Consider the following 16,133-nt stretch of genomic DNA (forward strand, 5'->3'; position numbering starts at 1 on the left):
TCATGTTCCTTTCCGTCTGCATAGGAAAGAGTAGACATGGATTGACTTGACTGGGTTTTATTTTTCCAGCCCTCAAATCACCTAAATAAACTTCCTTTTCAAAAAACAAACAAACAAACAAACAAACCAATCAAACAAACAAACAAACTGCAAACACTCAGATTCTAACCCAGCAAGAAGCTGGAAACTTAAAACTTAAAAAGCTTTCCTGACTGAACTTGTTTTGGCCCCCTGAATCTGTTGTTTGAAACAGATAAGGAGAATCCTTGGCTCATAAAATAACTTTGTTCTCATTTAGGGACTGACGAGAAAACCCTCATCAACATTCTGACGGAGCGGTCGAACGCGCAGCGACAGCTGATTGTCAAGCAGTACCAAGCAGCGTATGAACAGGTACCATCCATGAACACAGAGGGCCACAGAGACAGTCACGCTGTGCTCCGGTTCCACCCCTGAGCACCACTCACAGATCTTTGGCTTTACCCTGAGTGTGGTAGAGTTGCCCTGTGCATCTGCTCAAGAGCCAGGACTCTTAGTTCAGGTTTTGGCTTTCACCACCTCAATGGTTTGGGGCTTCTGCTTCTTCACTGTGGAATGAAGAATGGTGACTTAGAGCAGTAGTTTACAGCAGGGTCACCACCCTGTTGAGGTTAAATGACCCATCCATAGGGGCTGCATATCAGATATTTACATTATGGTGCATAACAATAGTAAAATTGCAGTTATAAAGAGCAATGATATAATTTTATAGTTGGGGGTCACCACGACATGAGGAACTGTCTTAAAGGATCGCAGCATTAGGAAGGTTGAGAACCACTGCGCTAGAGCAATGGCTCCAAGCCATCACTGAGTCCCCTCCCCAGAGCACACTTGACACAAAGGGAGACTAACCTTTTCTTTTTCTGAGACAGGGTCTCATGTAGCACAGACTGGCCTAGAACTCACAAAGTGACTGAAGGTGATTTTGAACGCCCCCCTGTGTTCAACCTCTAAGTGTGGGGATTATAGCCAGGAGTCACTAGGCTTGCATTATATGGTACTGAGGAACGAACTCAGGTCTTTGTGAATGCTAGACAGGTACTCTACCAACTGAGACATGCCCCTAGTCTCAAGAGAGACACTTTGATTACCTCAAGTCAGACTGTGGGTAGAGGGTGATCCTGACTTCCAGTGTGTAGAGGTTGAAGATACTGTTAAGTATCATGTGATATGAAGGACAGTCCTCCCAACAAAGAATGATCTGCCAGCTATCTGAGAAAAGCAGCCTTTAGCTTCCCTTTTAATGCTAAAATAGTTATGTAAATATAGGCACAGAAAACCCAACATAAGAAAACCCATTAAGTGTCAGAAAATAGCTACATACATATACAAAAATAGCTACACACGAACAAGACTGTCATTGACACACAATGTTTGTCATCTCTTTGTTGAATAGTGTTCTCTGCTGGAGACTGGAGATTCGCTGGTAAGAGAGGCAGTTCCTCCCATCACCTGTGGGGCTAGCCTAGCCTCCTATCAGAAATATAATAAGTTCAGTCACTGCAAGTGGAGCATGAAAGTGGGGTGATGTGGTGGAAGGTAACCGGTGATGGGGACTCTCTGACCATGGTGAGGGGGTGATGTCAGCAGGGTGCTGCTGCCTGACGGGCTGCTAGAAGAGTCAATGTTGTGTCTGACCTGCTCCATCTGCAGATGCACAGGGCAAGCAGTGGGGAGAACAAATGTAAGGGTCCTGGGAGCAGGCAGCTGGAAGTGTGGGGGAGACAGAACCCCGATATAGCCGGAGTGTGGCATTGATGTGACAGAGCATGTGTGTGGCTGTGTAATGCTAGAGCTTTTTAGAAAATATTTCAGGTGCCACCATGTTTCTCAGCCTAGCTCAAATGATTGTCTCACCCTAGGCTCCCAAGCAGCTAGAAATAATATACACGGGTGCATCACAGTGCCTGACTACTAACATTTTTATCTGTGGGTTTTGGCATGGGATTTTGCCATATTGCCAATCTGCTTTTGAGCTCCCCTATTCAAATGATCCTCCTAACTCAGCATCTCTCCCAGTGCTGCGACTACAGATGCATGCATGTTACAGGGCTGAGCTTGAGCGCTGTGTTAGCAGTTCTCAACCTGTGGGTCGTGACCCCTTAGGCAAACCTCCAACTCCAAAATATTTACATCACAATTCATAACTGTAGTAACATTACAGTTATGACGTAGCGGTGAAGCAATTCTATGGTTGGAGATCACCACAGGATGAGGACCTGTGTTCAAGAGTCTCAGCCTTAGCAAGGGTGAGGACCACTGCTTTATGCCTCGTGCACAGGCTGGATTTTATTCTACAGTAGGGACTCATTGGAAGTGTGTAAGCAGGGGAAATAATAGCATCCAGTTTTGAACACTGAAAGATCATTTGGGAGCCTGGAGATTTAGCTTAATGGCAGAGTACTTAGCTAACATTTCTAGGGCTCTGTGCTCCATCTCCAGCACAACAAAGAAGATAGAAAGATTATTTTGGATGCTGTGGGTCATGAAGGAAGGAGGGAGGGCCAGCAGGTAGCAGCAGAGTCAGTTCAGACATCACCCCTGAGAGTGTTCTCCAGTACCTCAGGCACTCAAACTCCTGTATCACACACTCAACATACTGTACAATAAAATCGTACTTTATCTATTAATGCCTTAATTTTCTTATTAGGCTGAACATCGTAGGCATAAGCATTGTATCACAGCTACCTTTAAATGTCTAGCATTGATTAGGCACCCTGAAGCATGTACTGAAATGAATGAATTGCCAAGCATCTGGGCCAGAACCCCTCCCATACATGTAGGTGACATGGACGGTCCGTTGGCTTTTTAGAGCACTGTAAAGTGTGGAGGAAGAACTAGTAGAGGCAAAGGGCAAACAGCCATTTCTCACTGTGTGACAGAATGAGAGCATGTAAAATAAGATTTCTTTGCCATTGTGTTGAGAACAGGTGGCAGCAGAATGTTGCATTTAAACATGAAAAAAAAAAAAAACCCCACCCGCTGCAGTTCAAGCCCAGAGAGTGATACATGGCTCCATCTCATGACGCACTGTGTCCCTGGTGGGTGGTGATGGTGATCGTCTGTATCATCAGAACTGCCAGAAAGGTGCCAGCCTCTCTACCAGGCCTGAAAATAAAACAGTTCCATAGAACTTCTTTGATTATTGGAAATAGAAACCACGTCCCTGCCATTAGGTGAGAGAGGTAGACTTCCTATGTAATGCGTGGGAAACAGTCCCAAAGGACACGGTCCTGCCTGGGATGTCTAGGATCCACTGAAAGAGACTGACCAGCTGTTGTCCTCCCTTCTCTCTGGAGGCCAGTGGAGTCTCTGAGATGCAAGGCACTTTAACAACAAGACCCTGTCCCTTCCTCCCCTACCCAACCCAAGCATCGAGAGCACCAATTTACATTCCTTCTGTTTGTCTGTTTATCAGTTGTTATTTTAATTGTGCATATTTGTAGGTATGGTGTGACGATTTGGTATGTGTGTACAATGTGTAATGAGCAGGGTCCTCGGAGGAATGGCATTCTGGTCCACTTCTAAAGCTTCCTTTGGGCTTTGCAGAGGTCTCTGTAAGGCGGGGCACTGTGGAAATTTCATAAAATGAAGATCAATATCCACTGAGATATTCTCAGCATTCCCGCTATTCCCTGTGGGTGAACGCCCTTTCATCTCATCTTTATCCTTGCGTTTCTCTTTCCCTGGGCGGCTGCTGAGAAAGAGAAGAGAGACACGAAGTTTCATGATTTCCTCCTTGCGGTTTTTTATTTTAGGAGCTGAAAGATGACTTGAAGGGTGATCTCTCTGGCCACTTCGAGCACGTCATGGTGGCTCTTGTTACTGCACCAGCCCTGTTTGATGCGAAGCAACTGAAGAAATCCATGAAGGTAAGCTCTTCATGTCCCCAGATTCCACTGTCAATTAGGGGCCTCTCGGGACACTCCCTTCAGATTTGCTGGGGTCGGATGCCATTTTTATTGTCCTCTTAAAAGGATGGGGCGATCCTGAGGAGCTCTGTGTAACTGGTAGCCCAGATGTCCCTGGGCTGCACGGATGGTCACGTTTTTCTGTTTTTGGACTACCCTGTCTCTCTTTCCTTTCTTTGATTAAATGAAAATGCCATCATCCATCCATTACTTAGGCCCTATACCTTGTATTAATTTCAACCCCTTGTTTTCTTTTACCCTTCAGAACCCCCAAACCTTTCACCAAATCTGTACACTCTGCTCTATAGTCTATTGGATCAAGCACATCTCAGAGAACTGCAGAATGCAAGCTGATATCTCTACCCATTGGCTTCCGCTCTATGGCAGCCACCCGCATCTTTTGGTTGCACTGAATCAGTACCCTAAGCAGGTCCCTTCATCTCCATTTCTGCCCATTCTGGAACTATTCTCTCTGGGATGTCCAAAATTACTTTTATAAAGATGTTTTCTTTTTCTCTTCTTCTTCTTCTTCTTTTTTTTATTAGGTATTTTCCTCGTTTACATTTTCAATGCTATCCCAAAGGTCCCCAATACCCACCCCCCAATCCAATACCCGCCCACTCCCCCTTTTTGGCCCTGGTGTTCCCCTGTACTGGGGCATATAAAGTTTGCAAGTCCAATGGGCCTCTATTTGCAGTGATGGCCGACTAGGCCATCTTTTGATACATATGCAGCTAAAGACAAGAGCTCTCGGGTACTGGTTAGTTCATATTGTTGTTCCACCTATAGGGTTGCAGTTCCCTTTAGCTCCTTGGGTAATTTCTCTAGCTCCTCCATTGGGGGCCGTGTGACCCATCCAATAGCTGACTGTGATCATCCACTTCTGTGTTTGCTAGGCCCCGGCATAGTCTCACAAGAGAAAGCTATATCTGGGTCCTTTCAGCAAAATCTTGCTAGTGTATGCAATGGTGTCAGCATTTGGAAGCTGATTATGGGATGGATCCCTGCATATGGCAATCACTAGATGGTCCATCATTTCGTCACAGCTCCAAATTTTGTCTCTGCAACTCCTTCCATGGGTGTTTTATTCCCATTTCTAAGAAAGGGTAAAGTGTCCACACTTTGGTCTTCGTTCTTTATAAAGATGTTTTCAAGGAAGGTGATGTGATTCACCTCCCTAAATCTCCAGTGAACACTTAAACCCCCGAATCCTCATCACCTTCATCACCCAATAGAGTGTGGTCCATGACTGTCTATGCTTTTTTTCTTTAAAATTTTCCAGCCATAATTCCCCAGAGAAATGGGGCTATTAGGCAGAACATATATATTAAGAAATTTACTGTAAGGAGCTGGGTATGCCTTGTGGGTCTGGGTGATAATCACACAACGGCAGGACAGGTGGTCAGGGAAGACAGGAGCCACCAGCAGTCTCTGAAGCTGCTGCCCACAGGCACATACTCTTCATTAGAGAAGCCTGGCCTTTGCTCTTATGGCCTTTCAAGAGAATGAAACAGGCACAAATTGAGTGCAGAGTATCAAAAGAGTTAACTTAAAGTCAGTTGGTAATGGACCTATTCATAATGGACCTTCACACACAGGTCAGCATCGGACAGGATGACCGGGGACTGTAGCCTGACCAAGCTGACACACAGAGCTGAGCATCACACCCCTCCCTTCCCATCCCCATTCACTGGACTTTGCTTCGCTGGCCTCTTCTCTGTCTCCTGAGCATTCTGAGCGACCTTGTTTTGGAATCCTCATCCATGATGTTCCATCTCGACCCCTCCTCTGCAGACATTACACATTCATATGCTCAACTTTACTGTTATTGTCTTTTTGTGCCGTTTTAACAATTTTGTGTTTATGATGAGTTTACCCTGTGACAGGAGGTTTTTTTGGATTTTTTTTTCTGGGATGTCCTTTTCTTCTGTGCAGCTTCCTCTTCTTGCATAGGAGCAGGTTGCTCATTTTCAGTGAGGGTCATCTCAATGCAAGGTGGCTCACATATACGCTAACCTGACCCTGTGAACTCTGGGAGCATGGGGACTCTGGTGCTTCGTTCAGCTGGATATGCTGAATGATCGGAGGAGTGACACTTAGAATTTGAATCTCAGCATACACTCTGTATCTTTTGGGCCACCGAGCTTGTATCTCAATTCTCTTCTTCCTGGACACACCTATTTCAATTCAAATAATGTAACAATGGGATAGCTCCCTTAAAAAACAAAACACACACACACACACACAAACAAACAAACAAACAAACAAGACAAAGCAAAGCAAGGTCTCACTTTGTAGGCCAGGTGGCCTTGAATTCATACTCCTCCTGCCTCCAACTGTTGGAATCGCAAGCATCCAGCTAGAGCACACCTGTCACTTCTTCAAAGCAGCATCTCCCACACACTTAGAAGGCAGATGTGCACCTGGTGGCCCAGGTAGTGACAGGTAGCCTTTAAGATTTGAACCTCTTTCTCAACTTTGATTCTGTGGGAGTTTTCTGAAGTGAGTGAACAATGAGTCAGGCACGCCTGCCTGTTGCCAGGTAACTGTGGGGCGGAGCCTAGACAAATGCTGACATCCCAGAGTATTAGAAAATGTTCTCTTTGGTTAAGAAGAAATCCACAGTAAGGATACCAGACTGAGAATGGTGATAGCCTCATTAACAGGGACCCTTTGGTCTTAGGCTCTCCCATCTTAGCTAAAGTTGTCAGCACTGGTACAGTGAGTTTGTCTCTACACTGATTTGGCTCCTGGCAGATCACACATATATACTTGCTCAGGAGCGATCTTTGGATCAAAGAATGAAAGACACACATGTTAGCTTATTTTTAAAAATGCCATGGCTACCTCACAGTCTGGTCACTCCTAAACTTTCTCCTGCTACCTCAGGCCCAAATCAGGAAGTGGCCAATGGCCCCTCACCTGAAATCTCACATGGTTCAGTGGCTCTCTCTCCTCTTCTACCCCCCTTTCCATTCTGGCTACCCCACCGTGTCCACTCAACTCTAAGGGGTCTGTCCCATCTTTTTTGTTTAGCCATTAGCCACTGGCATCTTTATTGATCGGTCAGAAAACCAGTTGGGGGCAAGGACCTTTAGCATTTGGACACACAGATTCCTGATTGAATCAAAGCATTAGAACCAATCCCCAATACAATGCGAGTCATCTAAAAAGCACAAAGGATAAAGAGGGTTTTACAGCCTCTCTATAAGGGCATGCCTAGAATGTGTCTGCCTATGATTATTCTGCACATATCCATTGGTTAGAATTTAGTTGGATGGATGAGTTCAGTGGCAGGCATCCCAGCCACAATTGAATCTGTTTATAAGTTTCATTGGCCTTATTTGATCAAGTTCTACTGCAAATAGCTTCACAAGGTGAGTTAGTGACCTTGATATAAATGAGGTTTAGAGGTAGCTGGGCTCCAAGCCAGCAAGTCCCACGACAACATTTACTGAAGAGTTGAAAACCTCTGTGTATGAGAAGGCTGCTGACCAACCCTGCCCAGGGGTACAAGGATGAACGCATCCAAAATTGCTGCAGAGCCCTTTCTAAACAGAGTGCTACATCAGTTTCCTGGGCTAATCCTCTTAGACCATCACTTCCGATCTTTAATGACATAGGCAATTTTCCCTTATACTCTTCCTCCCTAGAATTATTTTTGACTACTTTCACAGTAGAATGGAGTAGTTTCTTTAAAAACCTGATGTCAGTTTACTCCAGATGACTTTTTATTTTAACACTAAAATGCACGGAAAATCAGAAACCTAGTGTCGAGCAATATGAGGTCCTACACTGATTTACTTAGAGCTGTTCTTTCATCTGTACAAAATGAGATATTAAGCCTGAAAAGCATGAAATTAATTTTTTAAGTGCCCTAAAGATAAGATTTCTTTTTCCTTTGTTAGGGAACTGGCACAGATGAAGATGCCCTGATTGAAATCCTAACAACCAGGTCAAGCAGGCAGATGAAGGAAATCTCGCAGGCCTATTATACAGGTAACCTTGTTTTCTTCTATCCTTTACCACTGATCACGTGTGTGAGCCAAGTTGTTTCTCCTAGCATCTTGCCTATCATGAGCATCTTATGAGGGCAGGAAGTAGGGAAAGAAAGATGCATCCTACAATGAACTGTGCATGTTCAGGGCAAGTTAGAATGTGATCTGCCACATAACAATGGTGTTGCTATCTTGCCTTTATAGCACCCTTGATTCAGAGGGCTCTGCCCTCAACATTCACTTAATTGAATCAGCCATTCTCATCAATATCAGAGTTTCAAATCATTGTGCACTTCTATCATAAGTTAAAAACCACTCAGATTCATGATTTTGGGTGTGGGAAGTTTGGTAAGCCATTTTAGAGCTGATGTCTGTTAGCTGTGTAAAAAATTAGAACGTCCTCACTATGTAATTCAGACCATGCTCAGGGGTGGTATGAACTCATAGGTGACCCTCAGCCACTACACTTCAGGCTCAGACATGAGCACAGATATTCCCAGGCCTCCTATACCTCTAACCAATTGCCTGTAACTCAGGATCCTCACTGCACACTCAGGCTCAGTAGCTCAGTAGATGGCTAACAGAAGTCACGAAAGTACAGTACTCCCAATGACAGTTTTGTTATAAAGGAAGTGACTCGTGGACAGCCAAATGACAACACACAGAGGTGGGGGGTGCAGGGATCAGGGCGTCTGAGAGCTCCAACCTGAAGCTTCTACCCCAATGGTACATTAATGAGCGATCGCATGTCACCATGTTCACTTGAATGTCAGTAGCCTCTGTTTCTAATCAGGTTTTGTCACTGAGATACGATTGATTGATTGATTGAGTCACTATTCGTGTGATTGAGCTCATCTCATAGCCTGTCCTCGGAGGTTGGTATGACTATGTCACAGGACTCAAAGCTTAACTCTCTAACCTCAGGGCTGGTCTGTCTAATCTTACTGCTTTCTATTCTTGGTCATCTTGTTAGAAAAACTCAGAAGAATACTGTGAATAAGGGACTCAAATATCAGACAGAGAGAGATTGGAGTCCAAGGGTTTGTCCCAAGAACCAAGGACTAAGTATCAACTCAATTCTGAATTACACAACACCCAAAAAGTTCTCTAAGGACCTCGACAGTGCCATGTTTTCTAAATTTGCATTTCCAGGAGGTCTACTTGTGCTGTGAAAACCCACGGAAATGGGAATCCTGGGCCCCAGATGGGTATAAGAAAGGTTATTTTTAGAAATTCTCATTAAATGATAGATACCTAAATAATAGGTGACTAATTTGTTACTGATGTATGAATTAGGGACCAGTCAGAAAAACCACAAACAATACAAAACGATACTAGGCATTTTAACAGAGAGAGTTTAATAGAGATAACTGCATCAATAATTTTGGAAAATAGAAAAAGAACAGAAATGGAAGATAGATGATAATACACCAACTATTTCCAAAATTAAGAACTCAATGGCACAGAAGTTAGGGTTATTTGGAACTGTAAGCTCAGGAGGCGGAAACTACCTGCCCAGTGTTGGTTCACCAGGGACTCTAAGGAAGCACTTGGGATTCTAAGGAGAAGGAGTTTGCTTATCTGGAGCTGGCACCTCTATCGTTTTGGTAAGGAGCTTGCTGCAGAGGCCACGGCTGCCTCTCAGGGTGGAATATACAGCAAAGACAGGAGGTCACATGCACTTCTTTTCTAGTACGTTCCTAGCTGGCAGTGAGTGGAGAACACTGGGCCGGGAGAGGAAAGAAGTAGATGTGAAAACTGGTTAATAAAAGGCACAGGTAAAGCCGGGCAATGGTGGCGCATGCCTTTAACCCCTAGCACTCGGGAGGCAGAGGCAGGCGGATTTCTGCGTTCAAGGCCAGCCTGGTCTACAGAGTGAGTTCCAGGAACAGTCAGGGCTACACAGAGAAACCCTGTCTCGAAAAAACAACAATAACAAAAAACAACAACAACAACAAAAACAAAAACAAAAAAGGCACAGGTGGATAGAGAATGAGTGTTTAGAATATTTGATTCAAGTCTTCTGGGACTTGCAAGATGACTTCAGTGGGTAAAGGCACATTCCTTCAAGCCTAGAAATATGGTTTACATTCTAGGGACCCACGTGGTAGCAAAAGAGGACTGACTCCAAAAGTTGTCCTTAGACCCCAACACAGGGGCTATAACATGCACAAACAGATGTCCACTGTAATGTGAAATTGTGACCTATACATAAGAGTCTATCAAAGGAGGCCATCAATTTGGCCTTCATAAAAGCCGTCCCATTTATGCAGTGACACAATAGTCTAAATAAACAACTGGGAACTAAGCTTTTCCCAGGATTCTAAGGTTACTGCTGTGTGTGAAAGAATGCCAAATCAGGGATCATGAACTCCTAAGTCCTGGTTCAGGCTCCTTCCTATTGCAACACCAACCTCATTCCTTTACCCTGATATGCTTCAAAATGCACAAGGCACTTGTCAATCATTTGGAATCATTTCTGCCTATTTCCTCTTTGCTATAATTATTGGTACATATTGGTTGCACATCTTAATGAGTTTCATTGACATGATTGCATACATGCATGTGTTGGCATGTTTGCATATATGTGTGTGTTAGGCAGGAATCCTGTCCTTCTACTATATGCATTTTCAATTTTTAATAGTCCAGCTTCCTGCAAAATATGTGGTGAAGAAGGAAGCCAGAGAAGACTGCGTGGCATGAATATTTAGTCTTATCTAGATAATTCTAAAATTACCAAACACTTTTGACTTGTTTTTAGATTAAAATTCCTTCTCTAAATAGAGTGTAGGGTGGGACAACAATATTAAGACTGGTAGGCATAAATTATCACCATTGAGATAAATAATTTATATCTCTGATGTCTTTTATTTGTCTTAATTTCTTGAAGAATGATCGATTTCATTAAAGAGAGTCATTAAATTGTGCTGAGGATATTTTTGCTGTGCTGTGATCTATCGCTTTCTGTAATTGTCTTCTATTGATTTAAAGATGGTTATCCACGTGGACAGATGACGTTATTGAAAGGGCATAGATGGGATTACTATTAACACCTGGTGTTGCCTCCATCCAGATGTGTATTACCAGCAAGGGAATTACCACTCCAAAGGAACAGAACAGAAAAGTTAAATTGTGGGCAGGACAGGAACTGTGCTCAGGACCCGGCCTCAATCCCCAACACTACAAACTAGTAAGAATAAATATCAAAGCCGGAGAAATGCCTCAGAGTTTGAGAGAATTTGCAGCTCTTACAGGGGACCCAGGCTCAGTCCTCAGCACCCACATGGTGGATCAGAAAAATGTAACTTCACTTCCATAGAGGCCTGATCCCTCTTCTGACTGCTGTCAGCCCCAGGCATGTACAAAGTATATTTACATGCATGCAGGCAAAACACTCACACACATGAAAGAAAATAAATAAATCTTTACAAATAAAAATACAAGTAAAAAGTGACCACAGTTTGCACCCCACTTGTCATGCAAAAGGGACTACAACTAGTATATACTAGTGTATACTAGTGTATTTGTATACTAGTATAGCATATAATATATTAGTGTGTACTATAGTATATAGTATTCTAGTATAGTGTATACTAGCATATGTGAACACAAAGCTGGTATTGGTTACTTTTTTATTTCTTTCTTATTTTTGAGCAATATTAATATAATCTAGAAGTATTTCTTAAGATGATTTCTTAAGATGAAAGTTAGATTCAATAAAACTGAACAATAGCGTGCTTACACATTATCAATCTTTAGTTCTCTTATATGCAGAGGTTGACAGATTGACGATTCTATGTCTATAGTATCTCAAAACTTTCAGTGACTCAGGCCCCATCCTTCACAGTGATGGACAGGGTCAAAGCATTGGGCCTCAAACCACAGAGAGGCAAAGGATAGGACAACGATGGCTATGGCTTGTCCCTTTAAATAGACTTCCCAGAAAATCACTCACACCTGCCTACAGGTGATCCAGAACTTAATAACTGGGCTGCACCTAGCTTACAGGACACCAAGAAGCCAGCTTCTGGCTGTTTGATTTACCTCTGCTGAAGGTTAGGACTCTCCATGTGAAGGAAGAGTAAATGTGGAAACCTAAAGCCAACTGGTAGATTCCTGACCTGGGTATTCCTAGCCATTGTCACATAAAGTGAACCACAATTCTATCCAGAACCACGGTTCTTCCTGTTGTTTGCCTCTCACCACACCCAGAGCAACGCCTCCATCCCACACCTCCATCCCACACCTCCATCCCACACCTCCATCCCACACCTCCATCCCACACTAGCAGAGCATCAGGAAGTTAAGCAGAAGGGACACTCGGTCGCTGCCCTCTGCTCTGCGGTGGTCTGTTTTAGTTCCTCACTACTTAATCCCGTTCTTATTTGGTTTCAGTGTATAAGAAGAGCCTCGGGGATGACATTAGCTCTGAGACGTCTGGAGACTTCCGGAAAGCTCTGCTGACTCTGGCAGATGTAAGGTTTGACTGTTTATTCTCTGCTTCCCCTCGCATTCAGGGAGTTCACAGAACCTAGGACCATGAGATTTTTCACTTTCTGTGAAACGATTCATGCACATGACATTTGCTTTACCATGATCTATAAAACATTTATCCAAGATCACAGAAGCATATGTGGCGATCTAACCACAACAAAATGCCTTGGTTGGCTCAGATCGGTCTACAGATTACAAGTGTTTCCATTGAGATTCACAGTGTGCAGTTCTGATGCACCGCCCACCTAAGCTCAAAGTTGCTCATTTTCCGCCATGTTTGCATCTTTAGAACATACAGAATTCTTCTGGGTTGCAAAGAATATCCATTTGTTTAAGTTAAGTGAGAAGAAGACATAAGACTACCATAAGAACTAGGTAGTAAAGCCAGGAAAATAAATGATCTGTTTCAGGACTTTGTCCCCAATACCTCGGAAGTGATCCTATGTGAGCACATGAGGCCACTGCTCACCTTACTTGGAAGGCTTATGATTTAGGTAACCTCAGGAGACCAGGCAGGGAGCTGCATCAGGTAAAGACACTTGCCATTATCTCTGGCAAACAGGGTCCAATTCCTCGAACCCACAGAAAAGTGGAGAGAGAGAGAGAGAGAGAGAGAGAGGAGAGAGAGAGAGAGTGATTCGCCTCCATAGGGTACTCCTCTGACCTTCACACTTGCACTGTGGTGCTCCCACCAAGCATATACATATTAATGTGTAATAAATAATACGTATTTTTTTTAAGATGCTAACTTTGGGGCTGGAGAAGTGGCTTAGCAGTTAAGTGGCTGCTCTTCAGAGAGCAAAGGTCGGAGTGTCACCCTCACGTGTTGGCTCACAATCTCTCTTCAGCCATGTGTGTATGGGTATCAGGCACACATACACACATGCACACAAAGTACCCACACACATTAAAAAAAAAAAAAACCAAGGTGGTAAAGTCAAGGATAAGATTTATTCGCAGGCTTGAGTAAGAGAGGACATGATTAAAGCCCCATCTCGTTGACTTCTTGCAGCTGATTTACACAGCTCCTGATGTGTGGGGAAATCCCAAGGGGCACAGCATGTCAGCTGAGGCAGCTCTTGAAAAGTGAGGCTTTAGGCTTCAGGTGCTTTAACTGCTGAAAACCTCAGGAAGGTTGAAGCTACAAACCCAAGGCAGCGGCAGACGTGGCCTCCTCGATGTGTGTCCTGGTGCGCATCCTCATGTGTTTGACGTGGGCTCACCCACTGTACGCAGGAAGAATAACGCCCCAGGGCTGGTTTTGGATCAAGCAGAACTGGACCCTCCTGCTGCCTCATGGTTTCCTGTATCTGAACAACTAACTTTAAGCTTTCAGGAATCCGTGCTCATACCTGTGACGCTGCACTTTAGATAGATATTAACCCCTTGAGGTGTTGTGAAGAGTAGGAGAGAATGAGAGGTGCTGGTTGCATGGAAATCAGTACTTTGGGGTTCACTCGAGTCTTCTATGGATTTTAACAGATCTATGAATGGACCTTCCATTACAGTTTCATGCAGAATAGTTCCACTTCTCTAGGAAGTCTGTCTTCTGCCTATATATATCACTCTTTTTCTCTCCCTCAGAAACCATCCTTATCAATCTACTTCTAGTTTGCCTCTTGTGTAGTGTTCAGTAGTTGAAGTCACTCACCATGCAGCCCTTTCAGACCCGCTTTCAGTATTTACCCATCTGCTGTTCTGTGTGGTCAGGATACTATCTTTTGATAGTGACACTTTAGGGTTTTTGTCTGTTTGTCTCCCTGTTTGTTTGTTTGAATGAGTGAGTTTCTTAGAGTGAACAAAAGTAAAAAGCAGTTGCAGAAGGATAAAACAGCTCTATCAAATGGGGCCACTGGCAGGATCCAGCACAAACCACTGCAGTATCCCAGTTGAAAGAGTAACAAAAGGTAGCAACATCAAATCGGTGATTGCAAAGATCCAGTAGTGGTTCCATGGGGAAAGACAGTTGAACAGAACTTGCCCAGTGGAGCTCTGGAATGAGAGTCATAGGTGAGTAGAGTGTGCCTGCCGGCGAGGCTGAGCATAGCATGCCTGCTGGTGAGGTTTCCAAATAAAAGAACCATCAGTGAGTAGCAAAGATAAGAGAACATCCTCAAACCAACACTTACAACCATCTATCAGAAATGACTGGATGCCCTGCTCAGTTCAGGGCAGGGCAGTATTCTTTCTACAGTGAGCTTCTGCCTTCTCTTTCCCTCCATAGGCATTGTGATATTATGATATTATAATATTATAATATGATTAACAATTGTCACTGCAGATGGTGATAAGTTTACTTCTTAGCTGTTTTCAAGGACAGCATGTCTTATCACACTTAGCTGCTTGCTGTTTTTCTCTCAGTTACCAAGTCAGGGGGTCAGCCTGACCCAGGACAGGGGCATTTGGAGGACACGTGACATAAACATGCCTGAGCCTGAACTTGGAGGGTCAGTCCTGTTTCCAGAGTCAACTGCTTAGTGATATCAAAAACATATGTCATTTTACCAACATAATGGATATTGTGTATGCCTGTGATGTTTCTCTATATTCTTTTTCACAACTAACTGGTCAGCTGGTGCCTTTTTTTTTTTTTACTGAATAATATTTTGTTATATAAACTGTTTTATAAGTTGAAGGGCATCTTGGTTGCTTCAAAGCTTTGTCAGTTATAAATAAAATTCAGTTAAATATTTATGTGCAAGGCTGTGTATGGACATGTGCCCATCTTGCTTAGGTAAGTGTCAAAGAGCAGAATTGCTGGATTACACTGTAAGAATAGACCTAGCAATATAAGGAACTCCTGGAAGGTCCCTGTAAGTCCATGTGCCATGTTACATCCCCATGAGCAAAGAAAGCAGAGTTCCCGCTGTTTCCACTCTTTCCCAGCATTTAGAGTCGTCAGTGGTTTGGAGTTTAATCCTGTTAACAGATCCTGCCTTGATTTATAGTCCCCAGGGACATGATGAAAACCATCTTTCCATGTTTTCTCTATGTCTAAACATCTTCTCTGGTGAGATGTCTCCTTAGATCATTTTCTTAAAACTGGGTTGTTTATTATCTTCTTCCTGGGTCGCAAAATTTCTTTATATTTTTTGCTTATTTGTCTTTTATCAAGCATGTTTTGTAAATACTCCTTGTCTTCTCATTGTAACACCTTTGAGTTTCCAGAGGACCTGGAGACTGCAGATTGTGTACCCTGCTACACTGACTGACTATCGATGGCAGAGACAGACTCAGAACCAAGAGAGCCTGATTTTTCTCTGCTACATAGTCTGTATGGAAAACCTTCCAAGATGAGCTGGGGGGTGGAGAACTGTGTCCTTGCAGGGCTGACCTTGATTTTCTCATCCCTGCTGCTTTAGGGTAGAAGAGATGAAAGCCTCAAAGTGGATGAACATCTGGCCAAAAAGGATGCTCAGGTAGGTCAGTAACAGTCAGGAGAACAGCTCTTTTACACCTACCACCACCAATGGCTCTGCCCTGGCCCTGTCCTCTCCTGTCCTGTCTGAGGCAAAGCCTGGAGACAAGTGTCATCCAGCTACTGTAGTGTCAAGCATCCACCATTCCCTCCTCCAGGTCCTGTATTTGACCTTCAGATTTGATTGGCCTCTAAAATCGAATGAAACTCCCACCTCTTCTCATTCCATCCCTTCAAATAGAGAAAGAATTGCATTTCTGATGACACACAGGG

General features: G+C 43.7%; 1 protein-coding gene across 1 annotated transcript in view; it reads left to right on the forward strand.

The window, feature by feature from the left end:
* Positions 1 to 16,133, forward strand: part of Anxa3 (annexin A3) — a 52,584-nt gene that overhangs the window by 19,159 nt on the left and 17,292 nt on the right. The window contains exons 4-8 of the mRNA NM_013470.2: positions 299 to 393; positions 3,798 to 3,911; positions 7,859 to 7,949; positions 12,344 to 12,423; positions 15,805 to 15,861. Of these exons, the coding sequence (NP_038498.2) occupies positions 299 to 393; positions 3,798 to 3,911; positions 7,859 to 7,949; positions 12,344 to 12,423; positions 15,805 to 15,861 (437 nt within the window). The remainder of the gene's footprint in view (positions 1 to 298; positions 394 to 3,797; positions 3,912 to 7,858; positions 7,950 to 12,343; positions 12,424 to 15,804; positions 15,862 to 16,133) is intronic.

The sequence above is a fragment of the Mus musculus genome, chromosome 5 (genome assembly GCF_000001635.26).
Source record: "Mus musculus strain C57BL/6J chromosome 5, GRCm38.p6 C57BL/6J".
NCBI lineage: Eukaryota > Metazoa > Chordata > Mammalia > Rodentia > Muridae > Mus > Mus musculus.